A 20,864-nucleotide genomic window follows, 5' to 3' on the forward strand; every position below is an offset into this window, starting at 1 on the left:
ATCATATGATAATTGTTTTTCTCTGTTGACTTATTTTGCTTAGCATAATACCCTCTAGTTCCATCCATGTTGTTACAAATGGCAAGATATCATTTTTTTTTATGGCTGAGTAATACTCCATTGTGTGCATGTGTGTATGTGTGTGTGTATATATATGTGTATATATATGTATACACACACACACACGCACACACGTGTGTGTGTGTGTTCTGCATGAGTTGCCTGTTCATGTACTTTGCCTATTTTTTGGTCGGCATGTTATCTTACTGCTTTTTATAGTCTGTAAAACACATCTGCTATTTATTGTATTTGATGAATTGTTTTCTTCTCTGTGCATTTAAAAGTTATTACAAAATATTACAATTATAATTATTTCAAGAGGATTATAAGAAACTCGGGCGCCTGGGTGGCTCAGTTGGTTAAGCGACTGCCTTCAGCTCAGGTCATGATCCTGGAGTCACAGGATCGAGTCCCGCATTGGGCTCCCTGCTCGGCAGGGAGTCTGCTTCTCCCTCTGACCCTCCTCCCTCTCATGCTCTCTGTCTCTCATTCTCTCTCTCTCAAATAAATAAAATCTTTAAAAAAAAAAAAAGGATTATAAGAAACTCTAGAGGCTTAAGTGGTATTAAGGCTCTGGGCTTTTTGGATACAGACTTTCCTTTTTGTCTGTTGCCCTTGGAGAGCTAAGCAAAAATTTGTATGTAAGGCTAATTGTCTGAGCGGTAGATGTGCATTCTCATAAAGGTATAAATATGTTGAGACATGCTCTGTGGTTTTTTAAACCTGTGTGATCTCTGACCTTTTCTCCGAGCTGAAACCAGTATAGCAGCAGCAAATGCCTAAGGGGGGAGAACCAAATCCTGTGCTGACATTTTTCTGACTGTTATTGCTGCCTTTGGTCTCCTCAGGAACTTGCATGGTTAACATGGCTCACTGTTCTTACTGTGATTCGTGTGGTCTCACCCCCCAGGTCCATCCGCATGAAAAATGGGTTGTCTAATCCTGGGCTGTATTTCCATGTGTTTTCAGAGTATCCACGTACTGGAGAGGACTGCTTCCTCCAGCACCGAGCCCTCTGTCAGTCGGCAGTTGCTCGAACCCGAGCCGGTCCCCCTCTCCAAGGTCAGTGACGGGATGTGGTGCTTTCTCGGATGGCATGATGCCTGTTCGGGGGCCAGCGGAACTGTAAACAGGCCTTCCACCTGACTCCCCTGGGGTCGCTGTGATTCCTCTCGTAGGCCTGCGCTGCCACGTCTTTCCGCCTCCAGTATGTAGGCTTTCTCTGCCCGGGATAAGGGAGGAATAGATGAAAGTATATTTTGCTGGGAATTGCAGGACTACAAAGATCCAAAATACTCTTTTGGTTTAGAGGAAGAGAAACCATTGTCATTCTCCTGTTGGAGACATGAGCTACTATTTCTACATCAAGCTAATACAAAAAAAATCACTGGGTCCAGCAAAAAAATCACAATACTAACAATAGCAGCAACAGCCACCATGATTGCCTGTGCACTGTGTTCCAGGCACGGTGCCAGGTGCTTAAATACATGATCCCATTTAACAGAACCCTTGCTAACAGCTCCATGCGCTGTAGGTATCTATTATGTTTACAAATACGGAAACCGAGGGGCGCCTGGGTGGCTCAGTCGTTAAGCGTCTGCCTTCAGCTCAGGTCATGATCCCAGGGTCCTGGGATCGAGCCCCGCATCGGGCTCCCTGCTCAGTGGGAAGCCTGCTTCTCCCTCTCCCACTCCCCCTGCTTGTGTTCCTCTCTCACTGTGTCTCTCTCTGTCAAATAAATAAAATCTTAAAAAAAAAAAATACAGAAACCGAGAATTAAGAACTTGCTCAAAGTCTGAAAAAGCTGCTAAGTAGCAGGGCAGGGATTCAGACTTAGACTGTTTCAGTTCTACCCCACCTGCAGGTCCAATAGCACCTGCCTGGAGGGGTTGTTGGACATTCAGAGTCCCAGTCTTCCCCTCCCATCTGGCCTTCCTCACTCTGAGCTCCGAGGAGAACACTACAGACTACCCATGAAAACCTCTTCAGTTTAATGGAAACCAGCGTTCCTTCCCTTCAGCCTTCTCTTCCTTGGACTGGGGACACATCTAAATTCATTTATGTCTCAAATGCAAAAAATCATAAAGAAAAGTTGAGGAGATGCCATCCTACTCATCCCTACCCTTTGCTCGACTCCCTGCATTTTCAGCGGGCTGCCTCTCCTATGGAGAAACTCAGAAAATAGAATGCATGGGGATTTGGAATGCAAATATAAAAATAGCACTTTATTTCCCCAAAAAAGCCTTTGAAATATGTATCACTGATTCTTCCACTCTGCTTTTCCTATATTAAACAGAATCCTTTAAGGAAAGAACACACTTTATGGTATGGAATATATATGCTTGTACTCTTCATAGTTGAAAGATATTGCAAGCTATAAAGTTTGTGTTATTGGACAGGAGTAGACTGCAAAACTAAGGAAAGGGGTTATCAAACTTAATAATGTAGAGAGAAAGAGAAAATAATCTGATTTCTATTTGAATGGCAAACAGAGAGAATGCCTACTTGGTAACTACAACTAGTAATCTCTTTGAAAACATCAGTTCTCTCTTACAAGCAGCTAGTGGAGAGAGAGGATAAATAAATACTGGGGCAGTGGAAGAGGCAGCTAACATTTCTTGAGCACCTACTTTGTCCCAGGCATTGGATCAGTACAGATATTCTCTCACATCAGCCTCCTCAATGAAGTGACTACTAATGTTCTTCTCATTTTACTGATAAGGAAAACTGAGACTTGGAGCATAAGTTAGTTGTCCAGAGTCAGACAGCCGGGAGGTGTGTGCCAGAGACCAGGATGGTGAGAGATACACGGTGAGAGGAGACCTCTAAGACTGACACACAGAAACAGAAAGGAGAGTTGCTGGTATTCAAAGCACAAATCAGGAGGAACTTCCTGGTTGTCGAACACGGGGAGGCCCTGGGGAATTGGCGCCCCTGCAGAGGGCACGGAAGCTCCACACCCTGTGCCCAGAGCTTGCCCTCTGCATCCTTTCCACCTGGCTATTCCCGAGTTATGTCCTTTTATGATAAACTGGCGATCTAGTAAGTACAAGAATAATAATAAAGAGCAAATGCACACAAGACTTGCTTTGGTTCCTCGTCTCCCACCAAGTGCATCTCTAGCGTCCTTGACATCTCACTTTCTACTCCAGCTCCATCCGTCTGCACACAGTTCTCTGCCCTGGCCGTGCTCTTTCTCTCCTCCACGGCGGCATGTCTGTTCCTTCTGGAGTGCTCTCCTGCACCTAGCTAAAACTCCTACTCTCCGAAGTCGGGCCCACAGGAATCCTTCTGCAAATGCTGCTCCTCACCTCCCAGCCCCGACCCACCCTCGGCCCCAGCCTGTCCCTGTACTCGACATCTCTTACTTTATCTTACATTCTTTCTTACATCAGGTCCTCTAGAAGGAGGACTGGGCGTAGGGTGGTTGTGATTCATTGAGGGAGAGCCCTCAGGAGCAAGGATAAGAGAAGAGGTTAGGGCAGTGCGGTGCTGGCAAGAAGGAGTTTGGGCTGGAGTCCCCCCTTGAGCCTGCTCCCAGGGTGAGCCCCGGAGCATGAATTGTACCACAGAGTGGCTCTCACCCTGAGGCAGGGACTTTTTGTTCCTTCGGCTGTTTGTACTCTTGGGTCCTTCAGTAGGTGAGAGTCTTGAGGGAGGGAGAGGCTGAGGTGGGGATGCTGCAGCTGTGGAGGAGGGAGACCCGTGCGCAGGCGCGGAGGCCCCAGCTTCAGCAAGCAGCAGTTCACCGGGGAAGGAGGGAGCTTCCGCAGTGCTCAGGCAGCTGGGGCAAGGATCCACTGGCCTGATACGGGCGCCTGGGTCGGGCGCCAACAGCATCCACCTCCCGCTACCCCTCCGTGCTGTTACCCGCGTGGATCCTGCTAGAGGACTACTACTCTTGTGGTTTTTGTATTAATAGATACCACATCTCTCGGGGCCTCCTGAAATCAGAGGACCCCATCCATTCCAAATACCATGGCATCTCACCATCTCTCAGTCCCTTTGAGAGAAGACGGACTTCTTGGGCACCAGTTGGTGGTGGAAGAACATTGTTTGAAGTACACAATGTCCTGACTCAGGATTTGTTGAAATTCTTTGTTCGGTGTTTTCACCTCCCGAAGCATGTTCCCAGACCGCCCCACCCCCGCCCCCAGCATTCATGCATCTAGAGTATACCCTGGAGAAAGGAAGTGTCTCAAATGAACAGACTGTTATCGGATTACTTTCTGTTTTTAGTTATTATTATTAGGTAAAAAGTGTATTTAAAACTTCTAGAACAGCAAAAATGTTTGTATATCTGACTCAAGTTCCAATATGATCACATTAGGGCTTTTGACTCTGTTTCTATTATAAGTAAACCAACGAAAATTAGAGACTTTATTTTTTTTTTTAAGATTTTATTTATTTATTTATTTGACAGAGAGAGACACAGCAAGAGAAGGAACACAAGCAGGGGGAGTAGGAGAGGGAGAAGCAGGCTTCCCGCTGAGCAGGGAGCCAGATGCAATGCAGGGCTCGATCCCAGAACTCTGGGATCATGACCTGAGCCGAAGGCAGATGCTTAACGACTGAGCCACCCAGGCACCCTGAAAATTAGAGACTTTAAAACAGAAAATGAGTATCCGTTGAAATTACAAAAAAAATTCTTCAGTTTCCAGAAAGTGACTTTAACTTTCTTAAGGTAGACCTAGTCTACTAAGCATAGAGGTGGGTCGTATTAAGCACTGAGATGGGCTGTGGTCATATCTTACACACCTTATTTATAACATCATCAGCATTAAATAGGGAGGATGTTGTTTGTTCTGGATTTACCTTGTTGCCTCTTTGTCAGTTTGACAGCTTATTTAGCTGTAAGAACTATATTAGGATTCTTTTCAGTTTCTTTTGGCTTTAGTAACATTGGATCAGAGTAAATGGAGTTATTTGTTCGGAACTACTGCATTTATGTTTAAGAAATACATTTTAATTTTTCACCTTTTCTATCTTATCCCTTTTTTTTCTTCCTCTGTTAAACTAAGAAAAAACTACTGTGATAGAAATCAGTAGCCATAGCGCCTCAGGAATAAGCTAGTATTGTGTCTGAGTTTAATTAGAAAAAAATCCCGAAAGCACTGTACTTATTATTAAATATTTCCATTTTTACAAGTTATCCAGGGTATTCATATATATATATATATACACACACATATATAAATATACACACACACACACCACATCATATATATATATATATCATAGGTACATAGGCACATCCTGTGTATACACACACACATCACTTATATATACACATCATATATACACACACAGAATAAATCAAAGATGAACACTACCCTTCAAATAAGATCTAGCTGAAAATGAAAATGTTATTCTAGAGATGCTATCTATGGATAAGGCTACTTAAAATAGAAACGTCATTAAATACAGCTGCTATCTAAGAACAGAGAAAGCTCTAATGAATATATTTACACATATATGGAGAGTTATTCTTTTATTACTTGACTGTATCAAACTTTTAAAAAGTAAGTAAAAATCCATCATTTTTATGAAAATTTTAGTCCACTCTCCTGGTGATAGTAGAACCTAGTGTTTTCTCTGATTATTCTAACATTTGTAAGCAATGCTTATTTGTTGAATTGTAGATCAATATTTTAAAATGGGAATATCAGAGCACCTCACTTTGTGCTCCAGACCATAATGCCACCGGTACTTGTATTGTTCAAAAAACATGGTATACAGCCTGAAATTGTCTCGGCAGAAACATTTTTTTTTAATTATTGTATTTAGGGGGGCCTGGGTGACTCAGTCTGTTAAGCATCCGACTCGTGAGTTTGGCTCAGGTCATGATCTCAGGGTCATGAGATCAAGCTTCGCATCGGGCTCTATGCATGGGCATGGAGCCTGCTTGGGATTCTCTCCATTTCCCTTTGCCTCTTCCCCCAACTCACGCTTGCTCTCTCTTAAAAAAAAAAAAAAATTACTGTATCTAATTAACAGTTTTGACCCGTTCAGTCACAGTTCCTGATAGTATTATCTTCAAATAGAAGATTACTTCTTGGGCTGTTTGTAAGGGGACACTTACAGATACTGTAAAGAGTTCTTAATGTTGGTAAATGGATACCAGTAGGTGTGTTTTTGTAAGGTAAATATCTCATTCACTGGGGACCCCTCCTCATGGATGACCAAGTAGACGAAGAAATGGCACTGGTCTCAGATTGGTTTTTCTTGTCCAGTGGGGGGCATTTAGAGTTGGATTTGGAAGGACAGAGGCACGATGTTGGCTGAGAGGGCTTTTTATAGGCCAGGAGTATCTCCTAGGCTTAGTGATGCTAGAATGAAGCAATGCTCGGCTGCATCTCCTAGAAACATAACTTACTGTGAAAAAACACACCCCCCTTGGGGCGCCTGGGTGGCTCAGTTGTTAAGCGGCTGCCTTTGGCTCAGGTCATGATCCCAGAGTCCTGCTCAGCGGGAAGCCTGCTTCTCCCTCTCCCACTCCCCCGCTTGTGTTCGCTCTCTGGCTGTGTCTCTCTCTGTCAAATAAATAAATAAAATCTTAAAAAAAAAAAAAAAGAAAAGAAAAAACACACCCCCATTTATACGTACTTGACCTTGAAAGAGATGTGACTTGGCCATAGGAGGCAAGCAGCTCCTGGGATGGAAGGAGGGAAAAAGGAAAAGGGGAATGGAGGGTAAATATGTTAGCCTCTCCCTTCCAGTCCCCAGGGCCAGCATCAGTGACTGATCGTGGCACCTCTGCCTCTGGGCCTTGTCAGAGCCTCACGGTCCTTCAGCAGGCTCTGGGCGGCCACCACCTAGACCTTTGCGTGAGCAAGTCCATCTGCCCTGAGGTGGACCCCATCAGCCATTCCTCTTAAAGCCTCTGTTCCGTGATTGAAGGGCGGTTCCTGATAGAACGTATCTCTTCGGAAGGCAATTTCGCAAGCCCCTTTGGGCTGGGGCATTCTGCAGAGAGGCCTGCCCTCATCTGTGGAGCTGCATCCAGCTTTCTGAAGCTGAGCCAACAGAGCACTTACCCCGAGAGATTGTGCCTCCCTGCGCCGTGGGAGGGGTTGTAGCCGTTGTGCGTGGAACGTGACCTTGTTGCTTCCGCCTCTACTGCTTCATTGTGCCACATGCCCGAGCTCTAGAATATCAGTGTTGGTCAGGTCAGCCGTTACTTTGGAGCTGCACAGGCCCTTTAGTATCACCTGGTCCAGGGATTTGAAAACCTGGGGTGTTGCTAGGGGCCAGGTATCTAACATGGAGGGGCCCACAGGGGACTGTGGCAAACTGAAGATTTCTGGGCACCCTTCCCTCAGGGCAGGCCCAGTGCTGCCAGATCTTACAGACTTTAAGAAAACACTCGAAATTCAGATTTTTTTACATCTGAAATCTTCTGACTTTTAAATGTTGACAACTCATGAAAAAAATTAGACATCATAGACACATGGAACGTGTGTCTTCTTATAAAAGAAGAAACCATGATTTGGTCTGTTTTTAACAGAGGAGGGTGATTGTGTAGCCTCTAGGATCCATCCAGATTTCTGGCCTTGAAATCCCATGCTCTTTCTGTGGGCTCCCAAGGGTGTGTGTTTCTCGGGATATGTGTCTTCCAAAGCATGAACTGCTGGGTGTCGCGAGGTGAGCAGGGCATGTCCCGTGCGCTCTGAAACTCATGCAGCCCACAGCACTGCCTTTAGTCCAGTAGGTGATGGACCACTCAGAACACTGCGGCCTTTCCATTTTACACAGAAGGCCAGGGCTCCGCACTAATTGAACACTTGTCACCAAAACAGCCTTCCTTTAAAACGTTCAAGTGCCGTGGTGCCCAGAGATGAACTGTCTGGAAAAATGCATTTTAAACCTTCCGAGTACATGCCATCAAAACTCCATTCTGCCCTGAAGTCCGGCGCCCAACCATCTCCGACGGACCTGTGTGCATCTAGGTCTACCTGGAAACTCATTTCACTTATCAGCACAACGCTGTGTCGAATGTTAGACTTTGCTCCAGAATGTGGTTCATATTTCTGATGTGTCCAGTGTTGCTTCAAAAGCAGGTTCTACTTAAGAGTCCACTTTGACTGTGTCATCAAACACTGAGAAACATGTGATTTGTTTTTCTTCTTTTCTCTCAGGAAGCTGACAGCTGGGAAATTATAGAAGGGCTGAAAATAGGCCAAACCAATGTCCAGAGACCAGACAAACACGAAGGCTTTATGCTGAAGAAAAGAAAATGGCCTTTAAAAGGCTGGCACAAGGTACCATTTTCATCGTGTTCATCTTCAGATCATCTTCGTCATGGAGAGGATCTTATTTGGTGTCATTAGGTGGAAATCGAAGAGTAAGGTTGCATGTGTAAAACTAATTTTCACAGCCTTTTTTTTTTTAACCGTATGGGCTTCAACCTATTATACCTATTTAAGTCTGAGATCTGTAATATCTGTATGTAGGGAAACCGTATTTTACATGATATTTAAAGTCCAGCTTGTACATGTTGTCTACTCTGCTTTTTTTCATTTAAAAATAATATGAATATTAAAAAAATAATAACATGAATATGTGCTTATTAAATATTCTCTGAAATAAGATGTTTTTAAATGCCTGCATATGTTCTATTGGATGGATTTTTATTAGATGTTCCACCATTATTGAACCAATTCCCTATTGCTGGACATGGAAGATATGTCTGATTTTTTTACTATTATGATATTGTGATGAACATCCTCATACACAAATTTCTATTTAAGTGTTTGGGATAAAGTCTTGGAATTATTGTTACCAGTGCAAACTAAAGATGCAAAATTACTGATCTTGGAAGTCTGTTTACTGCCCTTGAAAGTATGTGATTTATTCTGCTCTCCCCTACCCCACATCCTTTCTCCATCTTCCAGTTTTAATTATGGAGAAAATATTTTGTACTACACTGTTACAATTACCTAAGTAAGGAGAATACTGTAATGCTAAGAAGGAGAAAACTGTCCTCCATTTTCAATGTAAGCCCTTCGATAGACCACCAGTACCTTCTCTGAAATCACTGGAAGAACAGGCTCATCTGCTTGACACATTTACCAGTGGATTTCATCTCAGAGCAGATGGATCTGTTGGTGTCCAAATGGCTGGGTGGTGGCTGTCCAGTGGCCCAAAGCAGGGACATTATGGATTAGGATCCTTGGGAAATACATTTTTTGCAATTTAAGGGATATACTTAAAATTAATGGACAGGAAATGTTGCCCCACTCCCCTGTCTCTGAGGGTGAAATAAAAACAGGTCCAAGAGGCTTCTGACTAGTGTTCCTTCTCACTTGTCAGAGCATCCTCAGTCTCCCCTGAACCCCTAGTATTATCCCAATACTAGGAATTTCTTTCTACCCTTGTTCTTCCTTGGATTTTGGCCAACTGGCCATACTCCTTCCCAGAATCACCTTTTGCTTTTCATTCTGGCCTCACCACTTTGCACTTCCTCGAATCAGTGGCCTTGCTAATCTCTTCCTCCGTGATCACACAATAGATTATCCCTGCTAACATTCTTTGATAGGTAGAAATAGAAAAGTAGAAAAAAGAAGTCAAAGAAACCAATGTTCTATGAATCGCTAACTTTAATTTAGCAGTCTCACATCCACATCTCAGCAAAACTGGCTGTGGTTCAACAGCCACTCTTTCTGGGCCATGCCTTTGAGCATTTTTCTATGTAAATAGTAGGAGGTTCTCACCTGCATTGCCTTTTCTCCCGGTCTCTAACGTTATCAGGTATTTATTCAAGCATCAGCATATTTGATTGCCCAAGTCATGGGTGATTGAGCAATCAAGTGTTTTTCAACTATGGAGATGCTTTCTTTCAGTGCTTACTTGTTGCCCCTAGGACCTTTGTTGAAGGGGTTTTCATGGCCTTCTGTGCGTTCTGTGCAGAGTATACCCGAGCCTGACCACCTGCCACTGAGGCCGCTGAGTATTCCTGAATCACATAAAACCTTCCCAGCAGAGTAATTTTCCAGTAATAGAAAGACTTCTTGCATCTGTAGAGACTATAGGAGGGCATTGGACCCATTGTTCGATTGGGTCCTGAGGGCTGTTTTTTCCCATGTGAATTGCCCATGGAAAGGAAACCAGCAGAGGGTTCCTGAGTGTTTGCGAAGCAATGATGGCTAGATTCATTTGGACTGGACCAGGAGCATCTTGGAGGAGACAAAAACTGCCAAAACTCTCTTTTTTTTTTTTTCTCCTTTTTGCCCTTAAAGTAATTCAGAAACAATTTTTAATCTCTTTTACTAATGGTGAAATGTAAGCATTTTGGGAAATGGAGATGCAAGTATATTGCTAAAGCTCCTTCTTAAACCTCCCAGATAATTCATTATTCATAGGTAGATACGTTCACTGACTCCTGTAACAGACTTGAGCATTTTCATGCATTTTCCATGGTATCCAGGGAAATGTAGGAGTTTACATTCAGGGTGAAAAAGTCCCTCTAGAGAAGCTCCTCACAGAATCACTGTGACCCCAACTGAGTTATTCTCATTTCTTGCTTTCAAAAACACCCCAGTGTGATTCATTCAGAAAGTCCTGGCTGTGGATACCAACCCCACTCCCTACAGGGAAAAGGATGGTGAAAGATTGCATTCCCATTGGATTGTGTGTAAAAGAACGCTAGTAGGCTGTTGAAATGGAATTCAAGCTCAGATTTCCTGACCATTTAACGTGGCTGTTGATGACCAGGTGCACCTAATTCAAATACCTGAATACCGATTGCTAAATGCCAAGCGACGTTAGGTGCACACTTGTGAATGTTTTATGTAATCCAAAATGCACACGGTAACTGGGGTTTGTTTGGTTCTTGCAGCGTTTTTTTGTCCTGGATAATGGAATGTTAAAGTATTCAAAGGCACCACTTGATGTAAGTAGCACGCAGGACATGTTTCAAAGATAGTTTTAAAGTGAGTAAACACCACTGTTGTGCAAGCCTTGTGACGTAGTTACCAGCTTTGTGCATTTGTGTGCCTGTAAGATGTAACAAGCTACCAGACTTCCATGTTCCGGGCAAGGTGTGTTTTATGCTTATGCTCATGCTAGCATAAAAATCTCTAACTGGAGCATGAAGATTTAATTTAGTGATTGTGATGGATGTCGTTAAGAACAGAAGGTTAAACCTACAAGTGATACACTAATAAAATGACCCCTTCTGTCTTGGAGAGAAAACCCAAATAGACTTTTTTTTCCTGCATCTCTCAATAAGCTATGCTTTCTGTGCTTTTTTTTTTTTTTGAGATTGAAAGCAACCTTTGTTCTTATCTGTATCCTTTTAAAACTTACGAACTTCATTTCTGTTTCATGCATCCTTTTCTCTTGGGAATCCTAACTCACTAACATCATTGCAAATTATTTTTCTTGAAGAAGTAGTTGTTTGCATGTAAAACTGGAAGATGCCACCTGCCTTGTCAGTGTGGCAGAGGGAAATAACTCAGGTTTCTGTTTTGTCCCCACCTCTTTCATCGAATTAGCGGTGTGTCCTTGATCAGACAAGGGCAAGCAGAGGAAGCACTGGTTACTCTGTGCTCAGTCCCCGCTGCCCAGCTTGGCCTCAGCAGCTGGCTTCTGGCTGATTACTTGGGGGATGTTCTGGGTTGTGGGTCAAAGATTGACCGTAGTTATTTTAGGAACCACTAAACATATCTTTTTTTGGGATATAAGCTGTGCAATCTAGAATTATGAAGGTTAGCATTATAAAGTATGCCAGAAACAGGACTAAGAAACAAATAGTCTTGGGGCACCTGGCTGGCTCAGTTGGTAGGGCAAGTGACTCTTGATCTTGGGGTCGTGAGTTCAAGCCCCACATTGGGTGTAAAGATTCCTAAAAACAAGTAAACTTAAAAAAAAAAAAGAAATGAATAGTCTTATTTATTGAAATTGGTGGGAAGTCACAGCAAATTCAGCTGTCCTCAGATTAAGGACCTTAATCATATTCTCTTTGTAAAGGAGGTGTGGTAGTCCATCTCCCATAGATAAAGTAAAGATTACATTACACTCACTTCAGTACAGAAACACAGAAAATCCTATATCCTTCTAGCCTATTTACTAGTCTTCTGACTTCAGATTCAAAAGGGGAAGGTCCATGGAAGCATCGATGTCGGACTCTCGGTCATGTCAATTAAAAAGAAAGCTCGGAGAATAGACCTTGACACAGAAGAGCACATCTATCATTTGAAGGTAAAGTCATTTTTCAGTAGTTTGAGAATAGAGAACAGTTTCTCTGCCACTATCAGGGGAATTCACTTGCCTGTGTCAGTGGTAAACCAGAGATGGGTTTCACCCTTAGGATTTCCTCTTGTTTTTTGTTTTAGGTGAAATCCCAGGACTGGTTTGATGCATGGGTCTCCAAACTACGTCATCATCGATTATATCGGCAGAATGAAATTGTCAGGTCACCAAGAGACGCTAGTTTTCACATATTTCCTTCAACCTCCACAGCTGAATCCTCACCAGCTGCTAACGTTTCTGTTGTGGATGGAAAGGTATGCCTTTGTTATATGAAAATCAGCCCAGAAATTGCTTGGGAAGGTATGCTCTCAAGACAGTAGTGACATTGGGCATCAGAGTTAATCACAAGTATAGATTAGGTAGAAATGTGGATCACCAAGAGAATTAACAGTTACTTTTCCTTCCTATGAATGGACTACATCCTAATTTTATATGACTTTGTAGGGATATTAGGATGTAGAGTGAACATTTGGCTAAGCAGCACCTAGAAATTGGTATCTTCCTGGGTCGTAATAATAAGACCACAAAGTTTTAAAAATGCAGTCAAATGCTCTACCCCTGAGCTATACCCCCGAGACCACAAAGTTTTAAAAATGAAACTTGCTTCCTTGCCTTGAACTATAATATATACATGACCCAGAGAGAGACCATTGAATTTCCCCATGAAGTTAAGGTAAATTGGCTAGAGAATGTGACCATAATATACATAGTAGACCATTTAAATGACTAGGCACTGTGTTAAGCATTTGACATTCACTCATCTCTAATCTTTAATATAGCCCAAGCTCAGAGATAGTAAAAAAAAAAAAAAAAAAAAATGTTTTCAGAAGTGACATGGCCATTAAACAGCCAAGCCAGAATCTGAATCCTCATCTCTCTGTTTCCAAAATCCATGCCCTTCCCATTATACCAGGTCCCAGAGTAAGGGAGGCTGAAGTTGTTCTTTGGGCTGTATTAAGAGTTCATCTTTTTATGCGGCTAAAAAGCTAGAGGTGTTGCCTGTTAAAAACCAAGGTGAAGACAAGAGGCAGGGGGACTGTTGTTTCAGTAATTAAGTTTTCCAAACCATAGCCACATTGCGGTGCCCAGGGGTGTTCCCCAAGCTCCCACTTGGCACCTGACACACTGAGAACACAGACATCTGTGAATAACTGGCTGCCATCAGGAGATGGGTTTAAGAACCTTTTGGTGAAGATTCTGCTTATCTCTGTTTTCTTACTTAGGGATATATATATTTCCAAGTTTCCTTAGCATAACATTGAAAAACCTCATGGAATCTGCAAGATAAGTCAAATCAGATTAAATGAAATACTACTGTATTTACTATTTAGTATTTCAATGGAAGTTACTTAAGTAATTTTTGTTAAATCCCATTAATTGTATTTTGCAAGGCTCTCAAACCTTATTTCATTCTGGTTATAGCCTTGCCAAGGATTGTTCAACCAATGTCCTCCTCCTAGGAATAGGGTATTGGTTTAGCCCTAATACTAACCAATTCTGGAGTGAAAAAGGAGGAACCAGGAGGTCAGAGGGTAGGAAATAGGGCACTTACTGAGGGACCCAACACAAGATGACTAAGATTGTCCTCTGGTTTCTCTGGGCCCCCTGTGTTCTCGCCACAGAATAGAATGAATCCCAGGATTCGTCCCAGCTAAATAAGAAATATATCCCAGATAGATATTTTAAAAATAGGAATGTTTCATCCTTTGGTTCTGCTTCTGCCTGCATCTTGGGCATAGACTATTGATAAAAGATACATTATTTTCATCCCTTGTGTTATTTATTAAATAACTTGGGTGATAGCCAAAGAGAATGGAGAACTGAAACCAATTCCTCCCCACTGTTTGCCTTGGAATAGGAAAGCCCTTCAACTCTGGTTTTCGTAGAAGATCTATTGCTGTAGTTATGAATGACACACCTCTAAGATCAAACTTGGTGAAAGATTTCCATTACATTTCGCAAAATGCAATAAAGAGTGAAGAGAGCTTTTTATCCCTTGCCTTGCATTCTAAGTATGAAATTATGAGACTCCTGAATGCTAATTGGTTTGTGGCCTTGCATGGGTAATAAATAAGTCTGGGTTTGCTAAATATGTGTATCATTCACTTCGTGATGATTTAGAATAGACACGATCAATTATAATTGAATATGAAAGCCAAATATGGAGTTTTAAAGTTGTTTCAGCTTTTTCAGAAGTAAGCTTCTGCTCTTTCAACTAAGTGTTCACTGAACTCACTGCATTATCTCCTTACCTCCTGCAACTTTATTTCACATAAATTCCCTTTACTGGAAAGTCTGTCAGCTGTGGGTAATAATAATTTGCTGAGAATGCCTTTTTATATATTACAATTTTTAATATGCATTTAAAGCATTGCAAGGTTGCTTGATGGTGGGTAACGTATTTAGGAATCACATGTGGCTGACGGGGCCTTGAGCTGACAGTAAGGGAACAGAGAGCTTTTGGGAAGGAAAGGCCTTCAATCATGAGTTAAAAGTAGCATAAGGACCCTATGTCAGATACAACCCACTGAGCAACTTAAACCCCTTGAGCTGGCAGGCCCTTAAGAGTATGAGCTATCCCATACTTAAGTGTTGTCCCCTTCCTTGCATGGTGGAGATAGCCGCTTAATGAGTGTTACTCTTTATGAACTTGGGCTTCGCTGAGTATGGACAAGTTTAGCCTAGAGGCTTCTTTTGTATTTCGAGTGTGCCCTTTCTTCCTCTCTTTTCTGATGTCACTTTTTAATAAAAATTTTAAAACTCACTTAAATATACTGTTTCTGCTCACCCGCACACTCCCCTTTGTTCATTGTAGGTGCCACCAAACAGCTTTCCGTGGCAGTCCCCTTTGCCGTGCAGCAACAGCCTCCCCGCAACCTGCACGACGGGCCAGAGCAAAGTGGCAGCCTGGTTACAGGACTCGGAAGAAATGGACAGGTGTGCCGAAGGTTAGTTCTCGCCCCCGCTGGGCTCCCAGGAGAAGCCGACGGACGAAACAGAAAGGAGAGCAGTGAATCGTGGCCGCTGCACCTCGCCCCCTCCAGCCTCCTCGATTGCCTTCATCTTTCCTTCTTCTTACTGTTCCACACCAGACCCTGCCCCTTCCCGTGACCCCAGCTGCCTCCTACCTATGCCTTCTCCCGCACCCTTACCCCTGCTGCGGCTGCTTCCACCCTTCCCCTGCCCTGCACCCCCTTCTGCCCTGCCGGCTCACCTCACCACCTGCTCCCTTCTTTCTTCATGAGCCCCCCACTCCCCAGGCCCTGCGGGCGGGGGATCTCAAGGCCAAGCGCAGCCCCCAGAGCGCCCCCACCCTGGATCTCCACTGTTGCCGGGTCCCTTCTCCAGCTGCCTCTCCTGCTGCTTCATCTTGCCCTTGAATAAGTGTGTGTCTCCTGACGGCCCACAATAAGCCGATCAATGATGTGGCACCTGCTCTCCACAGTTCCCTGTTACTGGTGTTGCACTCTGTGTCCGTTGTTAAATATTCTGAACTTACACACAATGTCCTCACCCTGCCGTTGCTGAGCCTCTTACTCTCTAGAAACTTTGCTGCTCCCTCATAATTAGCCCGAGCATTTTGGTCCAAACGGCCACGGACCATGTCCATTCTAGGAGCTAGTTTTCCTTTGACCTTCAAAACTGAGAAAACAAGGATAGCATAGCAAGTATTTGATAATGCTACATTGATTTAATTTTTTAAGTTATTTTGTGAAGATATTGGGCCTAACTTATTTTTATTAAATTTTTTTTCCTTTATGAGATCATGGTGAAAGTAGATGTTAGAGTATTTTCTTATGTCCTTAGTTTAAAAAATTGAAATTGCGGGGCACCTGGGTGGCTCAGTCGGTTAAGTGTCTGCCTTCGGCTCAGGTCATGGTCCCGGGGTCCTGGGATCGAGCCCCGCATCGGGCTCTCTGCTCAGCGGGGCAGTCTTCTTCTCCCTCTCCCTCTGCCCCTGCTTGTATGCTTCTCTCTCTCTCTCTCTCTCTCTCTCTCTCTCTCTCTATCTCTCACTCTCTCAAAGAAATAAAATTTTAATAAATAAATAAAAGAACATTGAATTTGGGCAATACATGTTGATCCCAACCACAAAAAATATTTTTTTTTGCTCTGCATGTGCATGAACTCACAGTCTACAGCATTTTGCTTAGTCCTTGCCACATCCCAAACTCAATCTTTGTGTGAAAATATGATTTTAAGAGGGATGTTCTATGCATAAAGCTGCCATTCCATTAAAAGGGTTTTACTTGAACATATTCACACAACACGCAGACGTTCGAGTACGTGAACTTCGGGTTGGGGAAAGAAGCTGGGCCTCGCTTTCCTAAAATGCCATAGTTTCACCCTAGCAGCGGTCCTCGACAGTTCAGCCTGTCCCCTGACTTCTGCCGCCGTCCACACACTCGCGGCATGGAGCAGGTTTGGGACCACACACCGGCACAAAATCCATTCTTCTGACCCAAATGAAGAGACGTTGGCGCCCCTGGCTGGTGGGGGAGCGAGGGTGGCTTTTGTCTCCGTGTGCTTCAGACTACTCTGTGGCCCATCCCTTGTGCCTGCTGCTGTCCTGTGTCAGGGGTGCTCCTTCTTCTCCCCATCCTGACTGCTCTACCCATGTCCTCTGTCCTGACTTCCCGTCTCCTTCAGCAGTTAGTGCAATAATTACCCCCTTCGCCCGGGGACAGCCTCTCTCTTTCATTCACTTCTGCCCCTAGACTCCAGCTTCTCTCCATAATTTGATGTTTGCCCTTTCCGCTCTATGAAAAAGGCATTCTTGGTAGCAAGGTGCTGTCCGATTTCCACTCGGTCCTCAGACCTCATCCTCTGACCTGCCCTGGGGCCCCTTCTCGAATGAGACTTCTCCCTTAGGCCCCATGAAGTTTTCCTTTTTTCTCCAGCTGCTCCCCCGCTGTTTCATTGGATTCGCATCTGGTCGCCTTGGCTGTGGGGATGATCAAGCTTGAGTCTTCTGCCTTCAGCTTCCATAACAGTGACTGTAGTTGACTGTGTGCTCGTTATGCGCCAGACATTGAACTGAGCGCTTTACATGTATGGTTCTCTGTAGATCTTCACAGGAGCACCAGACAGGATTATGAACCCTATTTTTAAAGACAGGCAGACCAGTACTTAGGTCAAATAACTAGCTCATGTTACACAGCAAATACTTGGCAGAGCTGGAGGGCTAACCCAGGCCAACTAGATTCTAATGACTGTGCTCTGTGCTTCAGAGATGACAGGTGTGGTCGTAGTTCCAACTCAGAAAATCTCTGTTTGATGATACAGCAGTGATGGAGATGACGGGGCGGGCGGGGGCAGCGGCGGCTAATAGGCATCGGGCACTCTGCGACAGGAACTCTTGTGGGTGTCTCATATGCAGCAACTCATTCAGTCCTCTCAAAGCCATTTTACAGGTGAGAAAACTTAGGTACAGGGAAATCAGCTTGCTCCGACCCAAGTTCACCCAGCTAGCAGCAGTGGACCTGGGGTTCAAGTGTGGGCAGTCTGGCTCCAGAGTATATGCCCCGTATTCCTCACAAAAAGACTGAAAGCTGTCTAAATCTCAGCTCCACGTGCAGCCTGGGCAGCCTCCCCACCGCCTCTCCTTGCTGTTGGCCCTGTCGGTCTGTACTCTCTGGTGCGCCCCCTCCTCGGCCTGCCTGAAACCAGCCTGTCTCCTCCCTGAAGTGGCCCCAGCTGCGAAGTTTCCCTGTTTTTGTCACTGCTGCTGTCCTGACCACCCCTGAGACCTCAGAGGATCTTTGACCGCCGCCCCCCCCCCCCCAACGCTGTTGTTCATCTAGCCGCGACAGAGTTCTGTTATTTTTCCGAAAACACCCACACCCTCATCTGCCCTTCCTCTCAAGTGTCTGCCGCCCAGTCCGACCCAGGCTCTGGTGGGTCAGCAGCCTCCGGCTGGCATTCTCATCCTCAGCCTCTTGCTCTGCTGCTCCATCTCTCACAGGCTCGTGGGGCCTTGCTGTTCTTGACCGTGTGGGCAGCTCTGGGCCAGCAATTAGCAGGACGCTGCACTCGGCCGCCAGGCGTAGGCATCACTCCTCCCCACTTTGCAGATGAGGAAAGCAAAATGCGTGCAGGGTAAGGAATGTGCCCAGGATTGCACAGCCGCCCTGGGGGAGATGTTTGACTAGCCCCAAAGCCAGCCCTTTGTCCACTGATATTTCCTTAAGTAGCTTTTATGCAAAATTCCCTTCACATGGTTCTCCGTGGGCTCTGCGGCTTTAGCCCAGACTACTTAGCCCGGCACTCAACATCCGCCTTTCAGCTTTTGGGCCCTACCTGCCCTTTCAACCTTGCTTTCCGTTAGCCCCACTGAACGTATTTGCTGTTTTCTGAACATCCTTGCATATCCCCTTGTCTGTGCTTTCGCACAGGTGGTTCTTTCCCTCTCTGCCCTTCTCCACCTTTCTCTTTTGCTGAATCCTTTCCATCAGTCCTCCAGACCCAGAAAAGATTTTACTCTCTCCTTTGAGTGTGCTCTGATGACTTCAAACCATGATAACTCTGTTTTCCAGACTCCCATGACCCTTTTCTTTGGTGTCTCCTGATCATTGTATAGAGAGTCCCCACTATTGAGGTTTGTATTTCAGAAGTTCATCATGTAGCATCTTCTTGAACTCATAGCATTTCTGATTTATAGTTTTAATACCCAAGGTGGTGAACCATTCATAGATCTGAACTTACATCAGTCCAGATCTTCTCAAGTATGCAAGGGAATTGCTTGGCTCCCACGGAGACAAAATGTTAAATTAGTATTGTGTATGCCACTTTGAAGATGGATACATGATTGTTTAACATACAACATGTTTGCATTTTTTTTCCAGGATGTAAACTCCATGAATCTTACTTGGTTGTGATAATCCCTGTACTTAGAATTAACCTGGGTACACAGCATCTTCCATCAATGGTACCTAAATTAAATAATAAATGGATAACTTTGGATATACCCTAATTTATTTAACCATTCCACAGTTGGACGACTCATTTCTTTCTGGAACAAGATAGAACATGATGGGAAAAAAAGTAAATTGTTAGATTTGTTTTTAACTGTTCACCATTCTGAACTATCTCAGCAGTTTTTTCTTGGCATGGTTTTTCCTTTTTCCGCATCTCTAAAACTAGATTTCATCTTAATTTAAAGAAATTCTAGAGATTTCTTTTTTTTAAAGATCTTTTTGTTGCCTTTGGCAAGTCTTTAGAATCCTTATGTACATCTAGACACTTAGGCAGGCAGTGAAGTCCTGCCCAGGATTTCATCTCTTCCACGTTTCAAGCAATAGAAGTGGTGGGGACGGGTGTGGCTTGCTCCAAGGGAAGGTGATTACACATGGTACGGCCCATACTCACAGAGTTTCCTCATCTACCATCTCAGTTGCTACTCTAAGCTGGGAAGGGAAGAGAGGCATATACTAATGTCACCAGGAAACGCAAAGTCAGTCCTTGTCTCCTGACTCTTAACTTTAGGTCTTTTGCTCTTGAACAAGTTCATTTACGATGTTCTCTTTCCATTCTGTTAGGAAAAGGGTGGATATTATTGTGACGGTTCGAAGCCTCGTTTCCAGATTGCTGTGCTACCTGCGTACACCATTTGTGTACGTTAGTCACACTTATTAGGAAGCATGAATGTAATAGGCACTAGATAGAAGGCTTGATGCGTGGGTAATGTGAAATAATGTCCCTATTAGCGTGGTACTTATGACACAGTTTTGTTCTTTAAAATGCAAATTAAGGGGCATCTGCAAGGCTCTTGGGCTAAGTGGCTGACTCTTGATTTTGGCTCAGGTCATGATCTCAGAGGTCAGGTGTGGCGCCTGCTTAAGATTCTCTTTCCCCCTTTCCCCCTGCACCTCCCCCTCCCCCAATCATGCATGCGCCTGCTGTCTCTCTCTAAAATAATAATAATAATAATATGCAAATTAAAAGGTAGGCCCTTTCTAGCTAGCCCAGGTCCCTCCTCCTCTTCCCTCTAACCCTCCTTCCTTCTTTGTACTACTTTCTTCCCTCCTAACTTTCCTTTCATCCTCTGTATTTTCTACCCTCCTGAGCCACTTGACTTTGTTTTCTTAGGGAAGAGGATGGGGGCACAAGGGCATGGCCTCCCCTGAAGGTGGAGGGGGTGGTGGCAGGGCTGTCTTCATCAGTGCTCTCCTCCCACCTCCACTGGGTTCCTCTCTGAAGGAATGGCCACTGACGGCCAACGGTTCTTGGAAGAACAGCAGTAGCGCTTGAACAGCCCACCCGGACTCCATCCTGAGGCAGATGCTGTAGAGAAGAGGGGGGACCTGGATATGGCCTGGCCCTAAAATTGCTGCTACCCTCTTCTCCATAGAGCATGCAGTGATTGGCAGTCCTGGAACGACCCTTGTAGCAGTTACTCCTCTGTTTTTATATCCAACGAAAAAGTCAAAAAGTCAAAAATCCCTGAGATGCAACTACCTATGTTATTTGGCCCAGCTTATCTTTAGCCATAGTTAAAGATTGATTGATTGATTTGAGAGAGAGATAGCATGAGCAGGGGGAGGGGCAGAAGG

At 44.2% G+C, this 20,864-nt stretch overlaps 1 protein-coding gene across 5 annotated transcripts in view; it reads left to right on the plus strand.

Annotated features, from left to right (window-relative positions):
• Positions 1-20,864, plus strand: part of OSBPL6 (oxysterol binding protein like 6) — an 86,271-nt gene that overhangs the window by 18,193 nt on the left and 47,214 nt on the right. For all 5 annotated transcript variants that reach the window (XM_021702728.2, XM_021702724.2, XM_021702725.2 and 2 more), the window contains exons 2-7: positions 1,030-1,122; positions 8,199-8,321; positions 10,898-10,951; positions 12,148-12,261; positions 12,396-12,566; positions 15,128-15,260. In XM_021702728.2, the coding sequence (XP_021558403.1) occupies positions 1,030-1,122; positions 8,199-8,321; positions 10,898-10,951; positions 12,148-12,261; positions 12,396-12,566; positions 15,128-15,260 (688 nt within the window). The remainder of the gene's footprint in view (positions 1-1,029; positions 1,123-8,198; positions 8,322-10,897; positions 10,952-12,147; positions 12,262-12,395; positions 12,567-15,127; positions 15,261-20,864) is intronic.

This window comes from Neomonachus schauinslandi, chromosome 3 (assembly GCF_002201575.2).
Source record: "Neomonachus schauinslandi chromosome 3, ASM220157v2, whole genome shotgun sequence".
Lineage (NCBI taxonomy): Eukaryota > Metazoa > Chordata > Mammalia > Carnivora > Phocidae > Neomonachus > Neomonachus schauinslandi.